The sequence below is a fragment of the Anopheles aquasalis genome, chromosome X, assembly GCF_943734665.1.
Source record: "Anopheles aquasalis chromosome X, idAnoAquaMG_Q_19, whole genome shotgun sequence".
Classification (NCBI taxonomy): Eukaryota; Metazoa; Arthropoda; class Insecta; order Diptera; family Culicidae; genus Anopheles; species Anopheles aquasalis.
In genome coordinates, this window is record NC_064876.1 from 6,535,016 (window position 1) to 6,560,265 (window position 25,250).

The 25,250-nt window shown below is 45.9% G+C and overlaps 3 protein-coding genes and 1 long non-coding RNA gene across 4 annotated transcripts; all 4 read left to right on the forward strand.

Annotated features, from left to right (window-relative positions):
- Positions 1-195: 195 nt before the first annotated feature.
- Positions 196-1,521, forward strand: LOC126581255 (uncharacterized). The gene is made up of 2 exons (XR_007609148.1): positions 196-407; positions 1,390-1,521. It is a non-coding gene; the product is annotated as an uncharacterized LOC126581255 (long non-coding RNA).
- Positions 1,522-2,209: 688 nt separating this feature from the next.
- Positions 2,210-4,857, forward strand: LOC126581285 (uncharacterized). Its single transcript, XM_050244834.1, has 4 exons — positions 2,210-2,771; positions 2,866-3,051; positions 3,127-3,331; positions 3,412-4,857. Exons 1-4 carry the CDS (start codon positions 2,551-2,553, stop codon positions 4,417-4,419), a joined length of 1,620 nt encoding a protein of 539 aa, XP_050100791.1. The 5' UTR covers positions 2,210-2,550; the 3' UTR covers positions 4,420-4,857.
- Positions 4,858-4,979: 122 nt separating this feature from the next.
- On the forward strand, positions 4,980-7,327 carry LOC126581293 (uncharacterized). Its single transcript, XM_050244847.1, has 4 exons — positions 4,980-5,241; positions 5,336-5,521; positions 5,597-5,801; positions 5,882-7,327. Exons 1-4 carry the CDS (start codon positions 5,021-5,023, stop codon positions 6,887-6,889), a joined length of 1,620 nt encoding a protein of 539 aa, XP_050100804.1. The 5' UTR covers positions 4,980-5,020; the 3' UTR covers positions 6,890-7,327.
- A 122-nt stretch (positions 7,328-7,449) lies between these two features.
- On the forward strand, positions 7,450-11,376 carry LOC126581279 (uncharacterized). Its single transcript, XM_050244821.1, has 7 exons — positions 7,450-7,711; positions 7,806-7,991; positions 8,067-8,271; positions 8,352-10,181; positions 10,276-10,461; positions 10,537-10,741; positions 10,822-11,376. The coding sequence occupies exons 1-4, from the start codon at positions 7,491-7,493 to the stop codon at positions 9,357-9,359; spliced, it is 1,620 nt and encodes a 539-aa protein (XP_050100778.1). The 5' UTR covers positions 7,450-7,490; the 3' UTR covers positions 9,360-10,181; positions 10,276-10,461; positions 10,537-10,741; positions 10,822-11,376.
- Positions 11,377-25,250: the final 13,874 nt, after the last annotated feature.

Here is a 25,250-nt window from a genome sequence, read left to right on the forward strand (position 1 = left end):
GCAACTGAATGCTTAAGCTCACTCCCTGTTGACAGACTTTTTGTCAAGCAGTCGATTTTTTTCTTTCGAGTACATGCTATCTCTTTCACTCCTACGGTTTGTTTTGATGCTGTTTCACCATTCACTCGATCGCTCACGAGCACTGCGTGTTCGGATACGGCCCCGTGCGCGTGTGTTTGTGTAAGGACACGGCGATCGAAAGAGGAAGGTGAAAATGTCTGCTAAGGCCTGGATCCAACATGGCGTCAGTTGAAAACGACGCGCAAGAGGCAGGATGTGCTGCGATCGTGCATCCGAAAATTTTGAAGAAAAAAGCTAGTTTGCTGTGAATTTCTATCATTCGTTTGTGTTACGGAGCATCTAAACCCGTGGACATTGTTTGTGGGCATGTGCGACAACGAAAAATGGTAAGAAATTGAAAAATATTTTGTTGATCAAATCTGATCATGATCATTCATGCTGTCTTTTTTCAGCAGCATCCTGGCAGCATTCTGGCATCAATCAGCGTCGGACAGGCAGCGAAGCAGAGGAGTGTTGTGCGAAGTGTTGTGTTTTGTGATGCGTTTTGCGAGGCAGAGTGTCCGATTCAAAGGTGAAAATAAGGTTGGTGAAAATGAAATTATGCTTTTGCGTGCTTCATATTGATCCGAAATATCCTAGGGGCGGGGCTACTGAGCACAGGGGTACGGTCAGATGGCACACACACCATCACAAAAATGCGTCGAAAATGGCACCAATACATGCGCAAAAGCCCTGTAAACAGCAGCAAGATTTCCTTCCAGTTAAGCTCCAAATAGCTTCCGAATAGACATTATTCGGAGAAATTGAGTGGAGGGTGAGCGAATTTTCCCAAGCGGGAAGCCGATTTTTTCGGTAACTCAGTAACGGTCGAAACCCATTTTTAGCACCTCTCTCACGTGAATGCCTGTTTTGTGTCCCTGTTGACAGACTTTTTGTCAAGCAGTCGATTTTTTTCTTTCGAGTACATGCTATCTCTTTCACTCCTACGGTTTGTTTTGATGTTGTCTCACCATTCACTCGATCGCTCACGAGCACTGCGTGTTCGGATACGGCCCCGTGCGCGTGTGTTTGTGTAAGGACACGGCGATCGAAAGAGGAAGGTGAAAATGTCTGCTAAGGCCTGGATCCAACATGGCGTCAGTTGAAAACGACGCGCAAGAGGCAGGATGTGCTGCGATCGTGCATCCGAAAATTTTGAAGAAAAAAGCTAGTTTGCTGTGAATTTCTATCATTCGTTTGTGTTACGGAGCATCTAAACCCGTGGACATTGTTTGTGGGCATGCGTGACAACGGAAAATGGTAAGAAATTGAAAAATAATTTGTTGATCAAATGTGATCATGATCAATCATGTTGTCTTTTTTCGGCAGCATCCTGGCATCAATCAGCGTCGGACAGGCAGCGAAGCAGAGGAGTGTTGTGCGAAGTGTTGTGTTTTGTGATGTGTTTTGCGAGGCAGAGTGTCCGATTCAAAGGTGAAAATAAGGTTGGTGAAAATGAAATTATGCTTTTGCGTGCTTCATATTGATCCGAAATATCTTAGGGGGCGGGGCTACTGAGCACAGGGGTACGGTTGGATGGCACACACACCATCGCAAAAATGCGTGGAAAATGGCACCAATACATGCGCAAAAGCCCTGTAAACAGCAGCAAGATTTCTATCCTGTTAGCGTCCTGTTAGCGTCCTGTTAGTCTCTTAACAGGACAATTTGAGTGGCGGTGAGCGATTTCTGTCACACGGGGTGCTCTTTTTCACAGCTGTAGAACTTTAAAGCGAAAATTAAAGTTTTTGAGGAAGGAGGAAGGTGTGTTATCTGCTCTAGACGTTTTATTATAATTTTAGAAGTGATTTTCACCCCCCTTCACCCTTCCAAATACTTTAATTTTCGTTCTAAAGTTTTGGCCCTGTTTGAAAAATCAGACACTCAGTGAGAGGGGTGCTAATAGTGCGTTTTTTAACTTTTTTAGCATTTATTTTATATTTACACAAGAGTTTACTCTTCGCCTGTCGCCCGCTTTACGTTTCGTCTGTCGCTGGCTTAACGGAAGAGGATCTAAATTCACGTATAAACGGAGTAAAACTTATGCTCCAAGGGTGGTTTAGAAATTGCCGGCAAAAACACCCTTTCCGCGTAAAATCGCTGTAAAAAGAGGGAAAATGTGCACATTTATGTTCTATTCCATGCACTAGACCAACAAACTGCACTCTGGTCGTGGATCCCGTTGGAATGGTAAGCCCGGAAAGTCCAAGACGCTTGTAGAACTGCACCCAGCCGCAGCGAATCTCCGGCCGAGGCACACGGGCGTCTTCCAAGAATACCATCGGAAAGCGCACCGGCAAGTAAAAAGGTTCGTGGTTCTGCAAGGATTCTATTGCATTATCGTTCGACTTCTCCTTCCACCCGGCAACATCTTCATCGGAATAGTTTAAATCCGAAAAAAGCGAAAAAGTGCTATAACCTTAAAACACCTTGATTCTGGTGCGAAAATTGTCAGCATATCGAAAAAGTGAAAATGATTTCGCCTTGAAAATGGCGTATTATAGAGAGTTGTACAAACACGAGGCTATTCTGGCGATATGTCGCTCTGAGCGGCTACTCTCAAAGCACCAGGAAATGCTTGAAAGTATTTTCGCCGAGAAGGAAGAACTCGGTTCTTCCTACTGGTTGGCGAGAATCTCTTCGCCGGTGGTCGCCGCCATCGGCTGTGCCGGTATAATCATGCCCAGCTTGCTCGGATGCAGCCGTCCAAGGTAGGTAGCGTCACGGTACAGCGTCAAGCCCAAATCAGGGCGCAGCTCCCGATCTCACCATTTTACCCATGCCGTGTACTTATTTCGTTCGTAGTTCAGCCGTCGCCGCAGTAATTGCTGTACCAGTACTGGCCACCATCGCATATAACACCCTGATGTACAAAAAGGAGTTTCTTGCTTTGGTCGCTTTTATGAATGAGCTAGATGCGTTTGATACAGCAGCAACGAGGGTCTTCGTCTACTATGACGAGATTAGTTCCTACGAGCACGAGCTGCTACGGTATGTTTTTTTGGTTGTGAGCTCGGTAGGTATATCCGGGGTCATTATGCTAATTCGTCGATTTGTGTTGTTTAGTGCTACTGCCACTCGCGCGTTGACTGTTTGTGTACGTGGTATGCGAGCCGTCGCTGGAAGTCTGTATGATTTGGGTAGATCGCTCGAATCCTTCACAGATCTCGCTAAAGCGTACGAGCATGTGTATGGCCCGCTGGAAGGACGCGAATATTTCTACGAGTCAAATGTCGAAAATAGCCCCGAACAGCTGCTGCTAGATGCAAAGGTAACCTCTAAAGGGAGAGCATGACTTACCCATTGCATATGAAACTTAATAATGTTTTTACATTTCCGTTTTCAATACAGAAGCGGCGAAAAGTGTTGTTGTATCTGCAATCGATGTGTTTGTACAGGTGGGGGCTGGCTATCGCCAGCGGCTCAGACCTCGGAAAGGCACGCATTACTCTCTTCAAGGCGATGACCGTCCTACAGCAGTCGTCGAAGAACGTGACGGCAATGTTCCTTCCGATGCCCCAAGAGAGTACATTCTGTACATCTCCAGCATCCAAAAAAGTAGCATCACTGAAAGCTCGAGCGTTGGCAGTTACGACGAACTTGACTGCGACCCAGCAGATATTAACGATTCTGGTCGATACGTTGCAACAGGTAGCAAATGATTACCTGCGAGACGGTTCCGAGCAGCTGAAGTTGACAGCGGGCCTGTTGTCGGCAGTCCGGCAGAGTACTGAGCGTCAGCTTCAGGACATTGCTGAACTGGAGAGCGACGTGGCCCGTCTCATCTCACCGAATGGATTTAACCCAAAGAGCACACGAACAGAGCCACGAATGATCGAAGCTGAGGAAGACATCGACGATGAAATAACAGTCCCCGCTGGTATCACAGATACTATGTTCCCTGAAGATGAGTTTTTCCTACATACAGAATCAGCATTGGATTCTGCTTCAACAGCTGGTGTAAATGCGGGTCACGAGAACGAAGAACCACCGGTCGAGCAGGTGGACAAAAGCACGCAGCGCAACTATCGAACTGTGCTGAAGCAGCTGCATGGCAAACTGCAACCGATCAACCAAGAGTTTAAGGTGCGCGAGCAGCGCGCACTGCAGCGTAAAGGTATAACGGCCTCGCTAGATAATGTCTCGGTTGGTGAAGCGGAAGAGGATTGCGATGCCATGTCGATCTGCTCTTTTAACTCGGATGATGACGATTTGCCCCGCAAGCGCACCAATTATCAGCAGCGCTACCAAGATGCTATCGAGCAGCTGGCCGCAAAACCGCAAATCAATCTGTTTCCCAGTGTTGCGATAGGTTTCGCACCAGCAGTATCGACTGTGGAAGAGAATATTCTAGAGTAAGACACAGTGATTGTTAACTATTTACCATTGAACCAAGTTCTTTGGCCTTAGCGTGTTCTGACCGCCCTGAATTTCGGCACGACTGATACTTGCATCTACGATGCTACTGCCTTCTTAATTAACGTATTGTTTAATAAGTCATATACGTCATTGAACGTTCAGCACCTTCGGCTCCTCCGATGGGAAACCTTCGCGTCCAAAGTGTTCTGGTGCGCTAGTAGAATGGAGTGCGCAGCTTCAGATCAGCCACGGCGGCACTAGACCAACAAACTGCACTCTGGTCGTGGATCCCGTTGGAATGGTAAGCCCGGAAAGTCCAAGACGCTTGTAGAACTGCACCCAGCCGCAGCGAATCTCCGGCCGAGGCACACGGGCGTCTTCCAAGAATACCATCGGAAAGCGCACCGGCAAGTAAAAAGGTTCGTGGTTCTGCAAGGATTCTATTGCATTATCGTTCGACTTCTCCTTCCACCCGGCAACATCTTCATCGGAATAGTTTAAATCCGAAAAAAGCGAAAAAGTGCTATAACCTTAAAACACCTTGATTCTGGTGCGAAAATTGTCAGCATATCGAAAAAGTGAAAATGATTTCGCCTTGAAAATGGCGTATTATAGAGAGTTGTACAAACACGAGGCTATTCTGGCGATATGTCGCTCTGAGCGGCTACTCTCAAAGCACCAGGAAATGCTTGAAAGTATTTTCGCCGAGAAGGAAGAACTCGGTTCTTCCTACTGGTTGGCGAGAATCTCTTCGCCGGTGGTCGCCGCCATCGGCTGTGCCGGTATAATCATGCCCAGCTTGCTCGGATGCAGCCGTCCAAGGTAGGTAGCGTCACGGTACAGCGTCAAGCCCAAATCAGGGCGCAGCTCCCGATCTCACCATTTTACCCATGCCGTGTACTTATTTCGTTCGTAGTTCAGCCGTCGCCGCAGTAATTGCTGTACCAGTACTGGCCACCATCGCATATAACACCCTGATGTACAAAAAGGAGTTTCTTGCTTTGGTCGCTTTTATGAATGAGCTAGATGCGTTTGATACAGCAGCAACGAGGGTCTTCGTCTACTATGACGAGATTAGTTCCTACGAGCACGAGCTGCTACGGTATGTTTTTTTGGTTGTGAGCTCGGTAGGTATATCCGGGGTCATTATGCTAATTCGTCGATTTGTGTTGTTTAGTGCTACTGCCACTCGCGCGTTGACTGTTTGTGTACGTGGTATGCGAGCCGTCGCTGGAAGTCTGTATGATTTGGGTAGATCGCTCGAATCCTTCACAGATCTCGCTAAAGCGTACGAGCATGTGTATGGCCCGCTGGAAGGACGCGAATATTTCTACGAGTCAAATGTCGAAAATAGCCCCGAACAGCTGCTGCTAGATGCAAAGGTAACCTCTAAAGGGAGAGCATGACTTACCCATTGCATATGAAACTTAATAATGTTTTTACATTTCCGTTTTCAATACAGAAGCGGCGAAAAGTGTTGTTGTATCTGCAATCGATGTGTTTGTACAGGTGGGGGCTGGCTATCGCCAGCGGCTCAGACCTCGGAAAGGCACGCATTACTCTCTTCAAGGCGATGACCGTCCTACAGCAGTCGTCGAAGAACGTGACGGCAATGTTCCTTCCGATGCCCCAAGAGAGTACATTCTGTACATCTCCAGCATCCAAAAAAGTAGCATCACTGAAAGCTCGAGCGTTGGCAGTTACGACGAACTTGACTGCGACCCAGCAGATATTAACGATTCTGGTCGATACGTTGCAACAGGTAGCAAATGATTACCTGCGAGACGGTTCCGAGCAGCTGAAGTTGACAGCGGGCCTGTTGTCGGCAGTCCGGCAGAGTACTGAGCGTCAGCTTCAGGACATTGCTGAACTGGAGAGCGACGTGGCCCGTCTCATCTCACCGAATGGATTTAACCCAAAGAGCACACGAACAGAGCCACGAATGATCGAAGCTGAGGAAGACATCGACGATGAAATAACAGTCCCCGCTGGTATCACAGATACTATGTTCCCTGAAGATGAGTTTTTCCTACATACAGAATCAGCATTGGATTCTGCTTCAACAGCTGGTGTAAATGCGGGTCACGAGAACGAAGAACCACCGGTCGAGCAGGTGGACAAAAGCACGCAGCGCAACTATCGAACTGTGCTGAAGCAGCTGCATGGCAAACTGCAACCGATCAACCAAGAGTTTAAGGTGCGCGAGCAGCGCGCACTGCAGCGTAAAGGTATAACGGCCTCGCTAGATAATGTCTCGGTTGGTGAAGCGGAAGAGGATTGCGATGCCATGTCGATCTGCTCTTTTAACTCGGATGATGACGATTTGCCCCGCAAGCGCACCAATTATCAGCAGCGCTACCAAGATGCTATCGAGCAGCTGGCCGCAAAACCGCAAATCAATCTGTTTCCCAGTGTTGCGATAGGTTTCGCACCAGCAGTATCGACTGTGGAAGAGAATATTCTAGAGTAAGACACAGTGATTGTTAACTATTTACCATTGAACCAAGTTCTTTGGCCTTAGCGTGTTCTGACCGCCCTGAATTTCGGCACGACTGATACTTGCATCTACGATGCTACTGCCTTCTTAATTAACGTATTGTTTAATAAGTCATATACGTCATTGAACGTTCAGCACCTTCGGCTCCTCCGATGGGAAACCTTCGCGTCCAAAGTGTTCTGGTGCGCTAGTAGAATGGAGTGCGCAGCTTCAGATCAGCCACGGCGGCACTAGACCAACAAACTGCACTCTGGTCGTGGATCCCGTTGGAATGGTAAGCCCGGAAAGTCCAAGACGCTTGTAGAACTGCACCCAGCCGCAGCGAATCTCCGGCCGAGGCACACGGGCGTCTTCCAAGAATACCATCGGAAAGCGCACCGGCAAGTAAAAAGGTTCGTGGTTCTGCAAGGATTCTATTGCATTATCGTTCGACTTCTCCTTCCACCCGGCAACATCTTCATCGGAATAGTTTAAATCCGAAAAAAGCGAAAAAGTGCTATAACCTTAAAACACCTTGATTCTGGTGCGAAAATTGTCAGCATATCGAAAAAGTGAAAATGATTTCGCCTTGAAAATGGCGTATTATAGAGAGTTGTACAAACACGAGGCTATTCTGGCGATATGTCGCTCTGAGCGGCTACTCTCAAAGCACCAGGAAATGCTTGAAAGTATTTTCGCCGAGAAGGAAGAACTCGGTTCTTCCTACTGGTTGGCGAGAATCTCTTCGCCGGTGGTCGCCGCCATCGGCTGTGCCGGTATAATCATGCCCAGCTTGCTCGGATGCAGCCGTCCAAGGTAGGTAGCGTCACGGTACAGCGTCAAGCCCAAATCAGGGCGCAGCTCCCGATCTCACCATTTTACCCATGCCGTGTACTTATTTCGTTCGTAGTTCAGCCGTCGCCGCAGTAATTGCTGTACCAGTACTGGCCACCATCGCATATAACACCCTGATGTACAAAAAGGAGTTTCTTGCTTTGGTCGCTTTTATGAATGAGCTAGATGCGTTTGATACAGCAGCAACGAGGGTCTTCGTCTACTATGACGAGATTAGTTCCTACGAGCACGAGCTGCTACGGTATGTTTTTTTGGTTGTGAGCTCGGTAGGTATATCCGGGGTCATTATGCTAATTCGTCGATTTGTGTTGTTTAGTGCTACTGCCACTCGCGCGTTGACTGTTTGTGTACGTGGTATGCGAGCCGTCGCTGGAAGTCTGTATGATTTGGGTAGATCGCTCGAATCCTTCACAGATCTCGCTAAAGCGTACGAGCATGTGTATGGCCCGCTGGAAGGACGCGAATATTTCTACGAGTCAAATGTCGAAAATAGCCCCGAACAGCTGCTGCTAGATGCAAAGGTAACCTCTAAAGGGAGAGCATGACTTACCCATTGCATATGAAACTTAATAATGTTTTTACATTTCCGTTTTCAATACAGAAGCGGCGAAAAGTGTTGTTGTATCTGCAATCGATGTGTTTGTACAGGTGGGGGCTGGCTATCGCCAGCGGCTCAGACCTCGGAAAGGCACGCATTACTCTCTTCAAGGCGATGACCGTCCTACAGCAGTCGTCGAAGAACGTGACGGCAATGTTCCTTCCGATGCCCCAAGAGAGTACATTCTGTACATCTCCAGCATCCAAAAAAGTAGCATCACTGAAAGCTCGAGCGTTGGCAGTTACGACGAACTTGACTGCGACCCAGCAGATATTAACGACTCTGGTCGATACGTTGCAACAGGTAGCAAATGATTACCTGCGAGACGGTTCCGAGCAGCTGAAGTTGACAGCGGGCCTGTTGTCGGCAGTCCGGCAGAGTACTGAGCGTCAGCTTCAGGACATTGCTGAACTGGAGAGCGACGTGGCCCGTCTCATCTCACCGAATGGATTTAACCCAAAGAGCACACGAACAGAGCCACGAATGATCGAAGCTGAGGAAGACATCGACGATGAAATAACAGTCCCCGCTGGTATCACAGATACTATGTTCCCTGAAGATGAGTTTTTCCTACATACAGAATCAGCATTGGATTCTGCTTCAACAGCTGGTGTAAATGCGGGTCACGAGAACGAAGAACCACCGGTCGAGCAGGTGGACAAAAGCACGCAGCGCAACTATCGAACTGTGCTGAAGCAGCTGCATGGCAAACTGCAACCGATCAACCAAGAGTTTAAGGTGCGCGAGCAGCGCGCACTGCAGCGTAAAGGTATAACGGCCTCGCTAGATAATGTCTCGGTTGGTGAAGCGGAAGAGGATTGCGATGCCATGTCGATCTGCTCTTTTAACTCGGATGATGACGATTTGCCCCGCAAGCGCACCAATTATCAGCAGCGCTACCAAGATGCTATCGAGCAGCTGGCCGCAAAACCGCAAATCAATCTGTTTCCCAGTGTTGCGATAGGTTTCGCACCAGCAGTATCGACTGTGGAAGAGAATATTCTAGAGTAAGACACAGTGATTGTTAACTATTTACCATTGAACCAAGTTCTTTGGCCTTAGCGTGTTCTGACCGCCCTGAATTTCGGCACGACTGATACTTGCATCTACGATGCTACTGCCTTCTTAATTAACGTATTGTTTAATAAGTCATATACGTCATTGAACGTTCAGCACCTTCGGCTCCTCCGATGGGAAACCTTCGCGTCCAAAGTGTTCTGGTGCGCTAGTAGAATGGAGTGCGCAGCTTCAGATCAGCCACGGCGGCACTAGGCCAACAAACTGCACTCTGGTCGTGGATCCCGTTGGAATGGTAAGCCCGGAAAGTCCAAGACGCTTGTAGAACTGCACCCAGCCGCAGCGAATCTCCGGCCGAGGCACACGGGCGTCTTCCAAGAATACCATCGGAAAGCGCACCGGCAAGTAAAAAGGTTCGTGGTTCTGCAAGGATTCTATTGCATTATCGTTCGACTTCTCCTTCCACCCGGCAACATCTTCATCGGAATAGTTTAAATCCGAAAAAAGCGAAAAAGTGCTATAACCTTAAAACACCTTGATTCTGGTGCGAAAATTGTCAGCATATCGAAAAAGTGAAAATGATTTCGCCTTGAAAATGGCGTATTATAGAGAGTTGTACAAACACGAGGCTATTCTGGCGATATGTCGCTCTGAGCGGCTACTCTCAAAGCACCAGGAAATGCTTGAAAGTATTTTCGCCGAGAAGGAAGAACTCGGTTCTTCCTACTGGTTGGCGAGAATCTCTTCGCCGGTGGTCACCGCCATCGGCTGTGCCGGTATAATCATGCCCAGCTTGCTCGGATGCAGCCGTCCAAGGTAGGTAGCGTCACGGTACAGCGTCAAGCCCAAATCAGGGCGCAGCTCCCGATCTCACCATTTTACCCATGCCGTGTACTTATTTCGTTCGTAGTTCAGCCGTCGCCGCAGTAATTGCTGTACCAATACTGGCCACCATCGCATATAACACCCTGATGTACAAAAAGGAGTTTCTTGCTTTGGTCGCTTTTATGAATGAGCTAGATGCGTTTGATACAGCAGCAACGAGGGTCTTCGTCTACTATGACGAAATTAGTTCCTACGAGCACGAGCTGCTACGGTATGTTTTTTTGGTTGTGAGCGCGGTAGGTGTATCCGGGGTCATTATGCTAATTCGTCGATTTGTGTTGTTTAGTGCTGCTGCCACTCGCGCGTTGACTGTTTGTGTACGTGGTATGCGAGCCGTCGCTGGAAGTCTGTATGATTTGGGTAGATCGCTCGAATCCTTCACAGATCTCGCTAAAGCGTACGAGCATGTGTATGGCCCGCTGGAAGGACGCGAATATTTCTACGAGTCAAATGTCGAAAATAGCCCCGAACAGCTGCTGCTAGATGCAAAGGTAACCTCTAAAGGGAGAGCATAACTTACCCATTGCATATGAAACTTAATCATGTTTTTACATTTCCGTTTTCAATACAGAAGCGGCGAAAAGTGGTGTTGTATCTGCAATCGATGTGTTTGTACAGGTGGGGGCTGGCTATCGCCAGCGGCTCAGACCTCGGAAAGGCACGCATTACTCTCTTCAAGGCGATGACCGTCCTACAGCAGTCGTCGAAGAACGTGACGGCAATGTTCCTTCCGATGCCCCAAGAGAGTACATTCTGTACATCTCCAGCATCCAAAAAAGTAGCATCACTGAAAGCTCGAGCGTTGGCAGTTACGACGAACTTGACTGCGACCCAGCAGATATTAACGATTCTGGTCGATACGTTGCAACACGTAGCAAATGATTACCTGCGAGACGGTTCCGAGCAGCTAAAGTTGACAGCGGGCCTGTTGTCGGCAGTCCGGCAGAGTACTGAGCGTCAGCTTCAGGATATTGCTGATTTGGAGAGCGACGTGGCCCGTCTCATCTCACCGAATGGATTTAACCCAAAGAGCACACGAACAGAGCCACGAATGATCGAAGCTGAGGAAGACATCGACGATGAAATAACAGTCCCCGCTGGTATCACAGATACTATGTTCCCTGAAGATGAGTTTTTCCTACATACAGAATCAGCATTGGATTCTGCTTCTACAGCTGGTGTAAATGCGGGTCACGAGATCTAAGTACCACCGGTCGAGCAGGTGGACAAAAGCACGCAGCGCAACTACCGAACTGTGCTGAAGCAGCTGCATGGCAAGCTGCAACCGATCAACCAAGAGTTTAAGGTGCGCGAGCAGCGCGCACTGCAGCGTAAAGGTATAACGGCCTCGCTAGATAATGTCTCGGTTGGTGAAGCGGAAGAGGATTGCGATGCCATGTCGATCTGCTCTCTTAACTCGGATGATGACGATTTGCCCCGCAAGCGCACCAATTATCAGCAGCGCTACCAAGATGCTATCGAGCAGCTGGCCGCAAAACCGCAAATCAATCTGTTTCCCGGTGTTGCGATAGGTTTCGCACCAGCAGTATCGACTGTGGAAGAGAACATTCTAGAGTAAGACACAGTGATTGTTAACTATTTACCATTGAACCAAGTTCTTTGGCCTTAGCGTGTTCTGACCGCCCTGAATTTCGGCATGATGCTACTGCCTTCTTAATTAACGTGTTGTTTAATAAGTCATATACGTCATTGAACGTTCAGCACCTTCGGCTCCTCCGATGGGAAACCTTCGCGTCCCAAGTGTCCCTATGTGCTGGTGCGCTAGTAGAATGGAGTGCGCAACTTCATATCACCCACGATCTTGCCCGGGTGAAGGTCAAAGTTATCCGATATGATCTTCAGCAGCTCCTTGTGGCTGTACTTCGACGTATCTTCGACGTATTCGAAGCATCGCGACCCGTATGGAGGCATTGCGGAAACTTAGACATCACTACTCTCGCAACTGTTCGACCACGGCAACGTACTGAAACAAATGAATCAACTTTTTTTTGCATTTCTTCGCTTCCCCAAAGCCACCGCTTCACATGGGATAACAATTGTTCAACTAACGATTGTCTACTGTCCTGGCAGAGGTAACTAAGTAGCGGAACCGGAGCCTAAGGATGTTTTTGTATATTATATGAGCTACAGTCTTTGCTCTTCGCACAGTCATGCCAAGTGTGGCTTATAGAGAATTAACCCTTTGCGGTGACATAGTCATAGCTTACGGATTATTGGTGTAGGAATCTGGTTTATTGCTTGTTTGTAATGCGTTTTAGCTTAAGCTAATGCACGTCATTTATAATTAGTTTAAGCTAATTCAAGCTATCTTGGCCTACTCGAATGAGAGGCATAATCATTGAATGTTCAGCAACTTCGGCTCCTTCGATGGGAAACCTTCGCGTCCAAAGTGTCCCTACGTTCTGGTGCGCTAGTAGAATGGAGTGCGCAACTTCATATCACCCACGATCTTGCCCGGGTGAAGATCAAAGTTATCCGATATGATCTTCAGCAGCTCCTTGTGACTGTATTTCGACGTATCTTCGACGTATTCGAAGCATCGCGACCCGTATGGAGGCATTGCGGAAACTTAGACATCACTACTCTCGCAACTGTTCGACCACGGCAACGTACTGAAACAAATGAATCAACTTTTTTTTTGCATTTCTTCGCTTCCCCAAAGCCACCGTTTCACATGGGATAACAATTGTTCAACTAACGATTGTCTACTGTCCTGGCAGAGGTAACTAAGTAGCGGAACCGGAGCCTAAGGATGTTTTTGTATATTATATGAGCTACAGTCTTTGCTCTTCGCACAGTCATGCCAAGTGTGGCTTATAGAGAATTAACCCTTTGCGGTGACATAGTCATAGCTTACGGATTATTGGTGTAGGAATCTGGTTTATTGCTTGTTTGTAATGCGTTTTAGCTTAAGCTAATGCACGTCATTTATAATTAGTTTAAGCTAATTCAAGCTATCTTGGCCTACTCGAATGAGAGGCATAATCATTGAATGTTCAGCAACTTCGGCTCCTTCGATGGGAAACCTTCGCGTCCAAAGTGTCCCTACGTTCTGGTGCGCAAGTAGAATGGAGTGCGCAACTTCATATCACCCACGATCTTGCCCGGGTGAAGATCAAAGTTATCCGATATGATCTTCAGCAGCTCCTTGTGACTGTATTTCGACGTATCTTCGACGTATTCGAAGCATCGCGACCCGTATGGAGGCATTGCGGAAACTTAGACATCACTACTCTCGCAACTGTTCGACCACGGCAACGTACTGAAACAAATGAATCAACTTTTTTTTTGCATTTCTTCGCTTCCCCAAAGCCACCGTTTCACATGGGATAACAATTGTTCAACTAACGATTGTCTACTGTCCTGGCAGAGGTAACTAAGTAGCGGAACCGGAGCCTAAGGATGTTTTTGTATATTATATGAGCTACAGTCTTTGCTCTTCGCACAGTCATGCCAAGTGTGGCTTATAGAGAATTAACCCTTTGCGGTGACATAGTCATAGCTTACGGATTATTGGTGTAGGAATCTGGTTTATTGCTTGTTTGTAATGCGTTTTAGCTTAAGCTAATGCACGTCATTTATAATTAGTTTAAGCTAATTCAAGCTATCTTGGCCTACTCGAATGAGAGGCATAATCATTGAATGTTCAGCAACTTCGGCTCCTTCGATGGGAAACCTTCGCGTCCAAAGTGTCCCTACGTTCTGGTGCGCTAGTAGAATGGAGTGCGCAACTTCATATCACCCACGATCTTGCCCGGGTGAAGATCAAAGTTATCCGATATGATCTTCAGCAGCTCCTTGTGACTGTATTTCGACGTATCTTCGACGTATTCGAAGCATCGCGACCCGTATGGAGGCATTGCGGAAACTTAGACATCACTACTCTCGCAACTGTTCGACCACGGCAACGTACTGAAACAAATGAATCAACTTTTTTTTTGCATTTCTTCGCTTCCCCAAAGCCACCGTTTCACATGGGATAACAATTGTTCAACTAACGATTGTCTACTGTCCTGGCAGAGGTAACTAAGTAGCGGAACCGGAGCCTAAGGATGTTTTTGTATATTATATGAGCTACAGTCTTTGCTCTTCGCACAGTCATGCCAAGTGTGGCTTATAGAGAATTAACCCTTTGCGGTGACATAGTCATAGCTTACGGATTATTGGTGTAGGAATCTGGTTTATTGCTTGTTTGTAATGCGTTTTAGCTTAAGCTAATGCACGTCATTTATAATTAGTTTAAGCTAATTCAAGCTATCTTGGCCTACTCGAATGAGAGGCATAATCATTGAATGTTCAGCAACTTCGGCTCCTTCGATGGGAAACCTTCGCGTCCAAAGTGTCCTTACGTTCTGGTGCGCTAGTAGAATGGAGTGCGCAACTTCATATCACCCACGATCTTGCCCGGGTGAAGATCAAAGTTATCCGATATGATCTTCAGCAGCTCCTTGTGGCTGTATTTCGACGTATCTTCGACGTATTCGAAGCATCGCGACCCGTATGGAGGCATTGCGGAAACTTAGACATCACTACTCTCGCAACTGTTCGACCACGGCAACGTACTGAAACAAATGAATCAACTTTTTTTTTGCATTTCTTCGCTTCCCCAAAGCCACCGTTTCACATGGGATAACAATTGTTCAACTAACGATTGTCTACTGTCCTGGCAGAGGTAAATAAGTAGCGGAACCGGAGCCTAAGGATGTTTTTGTATATTATATGAGCTACAGTCTTTGCTCTTCGCACAGTCATGCCAAGTGTGGCTTATAGAGAATTAACCCTTTGCGGTGACATAGTCATAGCTTACGGATTATTGGTGTAGGAATCTGGTTTATTGCTTGTTTGTAATGCGTTTTAGCTTAAGCTAATGCACGTCATTTATAATTAGTTTAAGCTAATTCAAGCTATCTTGGCCTACTCGAATGAGAGGCATAATCATTGAATGTTCAGCAACTTCGGCTCCTTCGATGGGAAACCTTCGCGTCCAAAGTGTCCCTACGTTCTGGTGCGCTAGTAGAATGGAGTGCGCAACTTCATATCACCCACGATCTTGCCCGGGTGAAGATCAAAGTTATCCGATATGATCTTCAGCAGCTCCTTGTGGCTGTATTTCGACGTATCTTCGACGTATTCGAAGCATCGCGACCCGTATGGAGGCATTGCGGAAACTTAGACATCACTACTCTCGCAACTGTTCGACCACGGCAACGTACTGAAACAAATGAATCAACTTTTTTTTTGCATTTCTTCGCTTCCCCAAAGCCACCGTTTCACATGGGATAACAATTGTTCAACTAACGATTGTCTACTGTCCTGGCAGAGGTAAATAAGTAGCGGAACCGGAGCCTAAGGATGTTTTTGTATATTATATGAGCTACAGTCTTTGCTCTTCGCACAGTCATGCCAAGTGTGGCTTATAGAGAATTAACCCTTTGCGGTGACATAGTCATAGCTTACGGATTATTGGTGTAGGAATCTGGTTTATTGCTTGTTTGTAATGCGTTTTAGCTTAAGCTAATGCACGTCATTTATAATTAGTTTAAGCTAATTCAAGCTATCTTGGCCTACTCGAATGAGAGGCATAATCATTGAATGTTCAGCAACTTCGGCTCCTTCGATGGGAAACCTTCGCGTCCAAAGTGTCCCTACGTTCTGGTGCGCTAGTAGAATGGAGTGCGCAACTTCATATCACCCACGATCTTGCCCGGGTGAAGATCAAAGTTATCCGATATGATCTTCAGCAGCTCCTTGTGACTGTATTTCGACGTATCTTCGACGTATTCGAAGCATCGCGACCCGTATGGAGGCATTGCGGAAACTTAGACATCACTACTCTCGCAACTGTTCGACCACGGCAACGTACTGAAACAAATGAATCAACTTTTTTTTTGCATTTCTTCGCTTCCCCAAAGCCACCGTTTCACATGGGATAACAATTGTTCAACTAACGATTGTCTACTGTCCTGGCAGAGGTAACTAAGTAGCGGAACCGGAGCCTAAGGATGTTTTTGTATATTATATGAGCTACAGTCTTTGCTCTTCGCACAGTCATGCCAAGTGTGGCTTATAGAGAATTAACCCTTTGCGGTGACATAGTCATAGCTTACGGATTATTGGTGTAGGAATCTGGTTTATTGCTTGTTTGTAATGCGTTTTAGCTTAAGCTAATGCACGTCATTTATAATTAGTTTAAGCTAATTCAAGCTATCTTGGCCTACTCGAATGAGAGGCATAATCATTGAATGTTCAGCAACTTCGGCTCCTTCGATGGGAAACCTTCGCGTCCAAAGTGTCCCTACGTTCTGGTGCGCTGGTAGAATGGAGTGCGCAACTTCATATCACCCACGATCTTGCCCGGGTGAAGATCAAAGTTATCCGATATGATCTTCAGCAGCTCCTTGTGACTGTATTTCGACGTATCTTCGACGTATTCGAAGCATCGCGACCCGTATGGAGGCATTGCGGAAACTTAGACATCACTACTCTCGCAACTGTTCGACCACGGCAACGTACTGAAACAAATGAATCAACTTTTTTTTTGCATTTCTTCGCTTCCCCAAAGCCACCGTTTCACATGGGATAACAATTGTTCAACTAACGATTGTCTACTGTCCTGGCAGAGGTAACTAAGTAGCGGAACCGGAGCCTAAGGATGTTTTTGTATATTATATGAGCTACAGTCTTTGCTCTTCGCACAGTCATGCCAAGTGTGGCTTATAGAGAATTAACCCTTTGCGGTGACATAGTCATAGCTTACGGATTATTGGTGTAGGAATCTGGTTTATTGCTTGTTTGTAATGCGTTTTAGCTTAAGCTAATGCACGTCATTTATAATTAGTTTAAGCTAATTCAAGCTATCTTGGCCTACTCGAATGAGAGGCATAATCATTGAATGTTCAGCAACTTCGGCTCCTTCGATGGGAAACCTTCGCGTCCAAAGTGTCCCTACGTTCTGGTGCGCTAGTAGAATGGAGTGCGCAACTTCATATCACCCACGATCTTGCCCGGGTGAAGATCAAAGTTATCCGATATGATCTTCAGCAGCTCCTTGTGGCTGTATTTCGACGTATCTTCGACGTATTCGAAGCATCGCGACCCGTATGGAGGCATTGCGGAAACTTAGACATCACTACTCTCGCAACTGTTCGACCACGGCAACGTACTGAAACAAATGAATCAACTTTTTTTTTGCATTTCTTCGCTTCCCCAAAGCCACCGTTTCACATGGGATAACAATTGTTCAACTAACGATTGTCTACTGTCCTGGCAGAGGTAAATAAGTAGCGGAACCGGAGCCTAAGGATGTTTTTGTATATTATATGAGCTACAGTCTTTGCTCTTCGCACAGTCATGCCAAGTGTGGCTTATAGAGAATTAACCCTTTGCGGTGACATAGTCATAGCTTACGGATTATTGGTGTAGGAATCTGGTTTATTGCTTGTTTGTAATGCGTTTTAGCTTAAGCTAATGCACGTCATTTATAATTAGTTTAAGCTAATTCAAGCTATCTTGGCCTACTCGAATGAGAGGCATAATCATTGGATGTTCAGCAACTTCGGCTCCTTCGATGGGAAACCTTCGCGTCCAAAGTGTCCCTACGTTCTGGTGCGCTAGTAGAATGGAGTGCGCAACTTCATATCACCCACGATCTTGCCCGGGTGAAGATCAAAGTTATCCGATATGATCTTCAGCAGCTCCTTGTGACTGTATTTCGACGTATCTTCGACGTATTCGAAGCATCGCGACCCGTATGGAGGCATTGCGGAAACTTAGACATCACTACTCTCGCAACTGTTCGACCACGGCAACGTACTGAAACAAATGAATCAACTTTTTTTTTTGCATTTCTTCGCTTCCCCAAAGCCACCGTTTCACATGGGATAACAATTGTTCAACTAACGATTGTCTACTGTCCTGGCAGAGGTAACTAAGTAGCGGAACCGGAGCCTAAGGATGTTTTTGTATATTATATGAGCTACAGTCTTTGCTCTTCGCACAGTCATGCCAAGTGTGGCTTATAGAGAATTAACCCTTTGCGGTGACATAGTCATAGCTTACGGATTATTGGTGTAGGAATCTGGTTTATTGCTTGTTTGTAATGCGTTTTAGCTTAAGCTAATGCACGTCATTTATAATTAGTTTAAGCTAATTCAAGCTATCTTGGCCTACTCGAATGAGAGGCATAATCATTGAATGTTCAGCAACTTCGGCTCCTTCGATGGGAAACCTTCGCGTCCAAAGTGTCCCTACGTTCTGGTGCGCTAGTAGAATGGAGTGCGCAACTTCATATCACCCACGATCTTGCCCGGGTGAAGATCAAAGTTATCCGATATGATCTTCAGCAGCTCCTTGTGACTGTATTTCGACGTATCTTCGACGTATTCGAAGCATCGCGACCCGTATGGAGGCATTGCGGAAACTTAGACATCACTACTCTCGCAACTGTTCGACCACGGCAACGTACTGAAACAAATGAATCAACTTTTTTTTTGCATTTCTTCGCTTCCCCAAAGCCACCGTTTCACATGGGATAACAATTGTTCAACTAACGATTGTCTACTGTCCTGGCAGAGGTAACTAAGTAGCGGAACCGGAGCCTAAGGATGTTTTTGTATATTATATGAGCTACAGTCTTTGCTCTTCGCACAGTCATGCCAAGTGTGGCTTATAGAGAATTAACCCTTTGCGGTGACATAGTCATAGCTTACGGATTATTGGTGTAGGAATCTGGTTTATTGCTTGTTTGTAATGCGTTTTAGCTTAAGCTAATGCACGTCATTTATAATTAGTTTAAGCTAATTCAAGCTATCTTGGCCTACTCGAATGAGAGGCATAATCATTGAATGTTCAGCAACTTCGGCTCCTTCGATGGGAAACCTTCGCGTCCAAAGTGTCCCTACGTTCTGGTGCGCTAGTAGAATGGAGTGCGCAACTTCATATCACCCACGATCTTGCCCGGGTGAAGATCAAAGTTATCCGATATGATCTTCAGCAGCTCCTTGTGACTGTATTTCGACGTATCTTCGACGTATTCGAAGCATCGCGACCCGTATGGAGGCATTGCGGAAACTTAGACATCACTACTCTCGCAACTGTTCGACCACGGCAACGTACTGAAACAAATGAATCAACTTTTTTTTTTGCATTTCTTCGCTTCCCCAAAGCCACCGTTTCACATGGGATAACAATTGTTCAACTAACGATTGTCTACTGTCCTGGCAGAGGTAACTAAGTAGCGGAACCGGAGCCTAAGGATGTTTTTGTATATTATATGAGCTACAGTCTTTGCTCTTCGCACAGTCATGCCAAGTGTGGCTTATAGAGAATTAACCCTTTGCGGTGACATAGTCATAGCTTACGGATTATTGGTGTAGGAATCTGGTTTATTGCTTGTTTGTAATGCGTTTTAGCTTAAGCTAATGCACGTCATTTATAATTAGTTTAAGCTAATTCAAGCTATCTTGGCCTACTCGAATGAGAGGCATAATCATTGAATGTTCAGCAACTTCGGCTCCTTCGATGGGAAACCTTCGCGTCCAAAGTGTCCCTACGTTCTGGTGCGCTAGTAGAATGGAGTGCGCAACTTCATATCACCCACGATCTTGCCCGGGTGAAGATCAAAGTTATCCGATATGATCTTCAGCAGCTCCTTGTGACTGTATTTCGACGTATCTTCGACGTATTCGAAGCATCGCGACCCGTATGGAGGCATTGCGGAAACTTAGACATCACTACTCTCGCAACTGTTCGACCACGGCAACGTACTGAAACAAATGAATCAACTTTTTTTTTGCATTTCTTCGCTTCCCCAAAGCCACCGTTTCACATGGGATAACAATTGTTCAACTAACGATTGTCTACTGTCCTGGCAGAGGTAACTAAGTAGCGGAACCGGAGCCTAAGGATGTTTTTGTATATTATATGAGCTACAGTCTTTGCTCTTCGCACAGTCATGCCAAGTGTGGCTTATAGAGAATTAACCCTTTGCGGTGACATTGTCATAGCTTACGGATTATTGGTGTAGGAATCTGGTTTATTGCTTGTTTGTAATGCGTTTTAGCTTAAGCTAATGCACGTCATTTATAATTAGTTTAAGCTAATTCAAGCTATCTTGGCCTACTCGAATGAGAGGCATAATCATTGAATGTTCAGCAACTTCGGCTCCTTCGATGGGAAACCTTCGCGTCCAAAGTGTCCCTACGTTCTGGTGCGCTAGTAGAATGGAGTGCGCAACTTCATATCACCCACGATCTTGCCCGGGTGAAGATCAAAGTTATCCGATATGATCTTCAGCAGCTCCTTGTGACTGTATTTCGACGTATCTTCGACGTATTCGAAGCATCGCGACCCGTATGGAGGCATTGCGGAAACTTAGACATCACTACTCTCGCAACTGTTCGACCACGGCAACGTACTGAAACAAATGAATCAACTTTTTTTTTGCATTTCTTCGCTTCCCCAAAGCCACCGTTTCACATGGGATAACAATTGTTCAACTAACGATTGTCTACTGTCCTGGCAGAGGTAACTAAGTAGCGGAACCGGAGCCTAAGGATGTTTTTGTATATTATATGAGCTACAGTCTTTGCTCTTCGCACAGTCATGCCAAGTGTGGCTTATAGAGAATTAACCCTTTGCGGTGACATAGTCATAGCTTACGGATTATTGGTGTAGGAATCTGGTTTATTGCTTGTTTGTAATGCGTTTTAGCTTAAGCTAATGCACGTCATTTATAATTAGTTTAAGCTAATTCAAGCTATCTTGGCCTACTCGAATGAGAGGCATAATCATTGAATGTTCAGCAACTTCGGCTCCTTCGATGGGAAACCTTCGCGTCCAAAGTGTCCCTACGTTCTGGTGCGCTAGTAGAATGGAGTGCGCAACTTCATATCACCCACGATCTTGCCCGGGTGAAGATCAAAGTTATCCGATATGATCTTCAGCAGCTCCTTGTGACTGTATTTCGACGTATCTTCGACGTATTCGAAGCATCGCGACCCGTATGGAGGCATTGCGGAAACTTAGACATCACTACTCTCGCAACTGTTCGACCACGGCAACGTACTGAAACAAATGAATCAACTTTTTTTTTGCATTTCTTCGCTTCCCCAAAGCCACCGTTTCACATGGGATAACAATTGTTCAACTAACGATTGTCTACTGTCCTGGCAGAGGTAACTAAGTAGCGGAACCGGAGCCTAAGGATGTTTTTGTATATTATATGAGCTACAGTCTTTGCTCTTCGCACAGTCATGCCAAGTGTGGCTTATAGAGAATTAACCCTTTGCGGTGACATAGTCATAGCTTACGGATTATTGGTGTAGGAATCTGGTTTATTGCTTGTTTGTAATGCGTTTTAGCTTAAGCTAATGCACGTCATTTATAATTAGTTTAAGCTAATTCAAGCTATCTTGGCCTACTCGAATGAGAGGCATAATCATTGAATGTTCAGCAACTTCGGCTCCTTCGATGGGAAACCTTCGCGTCCAAAGTGTCCCTACGTTCTGGTGCGCTAGTAGAATGGAGTGCGCAACTTCATATCACCCACGATCTTGCCCGGGTGAAGATCAAAGTTATCCGATATGATCTTCAGCAGCTCCTTGTGACTGTATTTCGACGTATCTTCGACGTATTCGAAGCATCGCGACCCGTATGGAGGCATTGCGGAAACTTAGACATCACTACTCTCGCAACTGTTCGACCACGGCAACGTACTGAAACAAATGAATCAACTTTTTTTTTGCATTTCTTCGCTTCCCCAAAGCCACCGTTTCACATGGGATAACAATTGTTCAACTAACGATTGTCTACTGTCCTGGCAGAGGTAACTAAGTAGCGGAACCGGAGCCTAAGGATGTTTTTGTATATTATATGAGCTACAGTCTTTGCTCTTCGCACAGTCATGCCAAGTGTGGCTTATAGAGAATTAACCCTTTGCGGTGACATAGGTATAGCTTACGGATTATTGGTGTAGGAATCTGGTTTATTGCTTGTTTGTAATGCGTTTTAGCTTAAGCTAATGCACGTCATTTATAATTAGTTTAAGCTAATTCAAGCTATCTTGGCCTACTCGAATGAGAGGCATAATCATTGAATGTTCAGCAACTTCGGCTCCTTCGATGGGAAACCTTCGCGTCCAAAGTGTCCCTACGTTCTGGTGCGCTAGTAGAATGGAGTGCGCAACTTCATATCACCCACGATCTTGCCCGGGTGAAGATCAAAGTTATCCGATATGATCTTCAGCAGCTCCTTGTGGCTGTATTTCGACGTATCTTCGACGTATTCGAAGCATCGCGACCCGTATGGAGGCATTGCGGAAACTTAGACATCACTACTCTCGCAACTGTTCGACCACGGCAACGTACTGAAACAAATGAATCAACTTTTTTTTTGCATTTCTTCGCTTCCCCAAAGCCACCGTTTCACATGGGATAACAATTGTTCAACTAACGATTGTCTACTGTCCTGGCAGAGGTAAATAAGTAGCGGAACCGGAGCCTAAGGATGTTTTTGTATATTATATGAGCTACAGTCTTTGCTCTTCGCACAGTCATGCCAAGTGTGGCTTATAGAGAATTAACCCTTTGCGGTGACATAGTCATAGCTTACGGATTATTGGTGTAGGAATCTGGTTTATTGCTTGTTTGTAATGCGTTTTAGCTTAAGCTAATGCACGTCATTTATAATTAGTTTAAGCTAATTCAAGCTATCTTGGCCTACTCGAATGAGAGGCATAATCATTGAATGTTCAGCAACTTCGGCTCCTTCGATGGGAAACCTTCGCGTCCAAAGTGTCCCTACGTTCTGGTGCGCTAGTAGAATGGAGTGCGCAACTTCATATCACCCACGATCTTGCCCGGGTGAAGATCAAAGTTATCCGATATGATCTTCAGCAGCTCCTTGTGACTGTATTTCGACGTATCTTCGACGTATTCGAAGCATCGCGACCCGTATGGAGGCATTGCGGAAACTTAGACATCACTACTCTCGCAACTGTTCGACCACGGCAACGTACTGAAACAAATGAATCAACTTTTTTTTTGCATTTCTTCGCTTCCCCAAAGCCACCGTTTCACATGGGATAACAATTGTTCAACTAACGATTGTCTACTGTCCTGGCAGAGGTAACTAAGTAGCGGAACCGGAGCCTAAGGATGTTTTTGTATATTATATGAGCTACAGTCTTTGCTCTTCGCACAGTCATGCCAAGTGTGGCTTATAGAGAATTAACCCTTTGCGGTGACATAGTCATAGCTTACGGATTATTGGTGTAGGAATCTGGTTTATTGCTTGTTTGTAATGCGTTTTAGCTTAAGCTAATGCACGTCATTTATAATTAGTTTAAGCTAATTCAAGCTATCTTGGCCTACTCGAATGAGAGGCATAATCATTGAATGTTCAGCAACTTCGGCTCCTTCGATGGGAAACCTTCGCGTCCAAAGTGTCCCTACGTTCTGGTGCGCTAGTAGAATGGAGTGCGCAACTTCATATCACCCACGATCTTGCCCGGGTGAAGATCAAAGTTATCCGATATGATCTTCAGCAGCTCCTTGTGACTGTATTTCGACGTATCTTCGACGTATTCGAAGCATCGCGACCCGTATGGAGGCATTGCGGAAACTTAGACATCACTACTCTCGCAACTGTTCGACCACGGCAACGTACTGAAACAAATGAATCAACTTTTTTTTTGCATTTCTTCGCTTCCCCAAAGCCACCGTTTCACATGGGATAACAATTGTTCAACTAACGATTGTCTACTGTCCTGGCAGAGGTAACTAAGTAGCGGAACCGGAGCCTAAGGATGTTTTTGTATATTATATGAGCTACAGTCTTTGCTCTTCGCACAGTCATGCCAAGTGTGGCTTATAGAGAATTAACCCTTTGCGGTGACATAGTCATAGCTTACGGATTATTGGTGTAGGAATCTGGTTTATTGCTTGTTTGTAATGCGTTTTAGCTTAAGCTAATGCACGTCATTTATAATTAGTTTAAGCTAATTCAAGCTATCTTGGCCTACTCGAATGAGAGGCATAATCATTGAATGTTCAGCAACTTCGGCTCCTTCGATGGGAAACCTTCGCGTCCAAAGTGTCCCTACGTTCTGGTGCGCTAGTAGAATGGAGTGCGCAACTTCATATCACCCACGATCTTGCCCGGGTGAAGATCAAAGTTATCCGATATGATCTTCAGCAGCTCCTTGTGACTGTATTTCGACGTATCTTCGACGTATTCGAAGCATCGCGACCCGTATGGAGGCATTGCGGAAACTTAGACATCACTACTCTCGCAACTGTTCGACCACGGCAACGTACTGAAACAAATGAATCAACTTTTTTTTTTGCATTTCTTCGCTTCCCCAAAGCCACCGTTTCACATGGGATAACAATTGTTCAACTAACGATTGTCTACTGTCCTGGCAGAGGTAACTAAGTAGCGGAACCGGAGCCTAAGGATGTTTTTGTATATTATATGAGCTACAGTCTTTGCTCTTCGCACAGTCATGCCAAGTGTGGCTTATAGAGAATTAACCCTTTGCGGTGACATAGTCATAGCTTACGGATTATTGGTGTAGGAATCTGGTTTATTGCTTGTTTGTAATGCGTTTTAGCTTAAGCTAATGCACGTCATTTATAATTAGTTTAAGCTAATTCAAGCTATCTTGGCCTACTCGAATGAGAGGCATAATCATTGAATGTTCAGCAACTTCGGCTCCTTCGATGGGAAACCTTCGCGTCCAAAGTGTCCCTACGTTCTGGTGCGCTAGTAGAATGGAGTGCGCAACTTCATATCACCCACGATCTTGCCCGGGTGAAGATCAAAGTTATCCGATATGATCTTCAGCAGCTCCTTGTGGCTGTATTTCGACGTATCTTCGACGTATTCGAAGCATCGCGACCCGTATGGAGGCATTGCGGAAACTTAGACATCACTACTCTCGCAACTGTTCGACCACGGCAACGTACTGAAACAAATGAA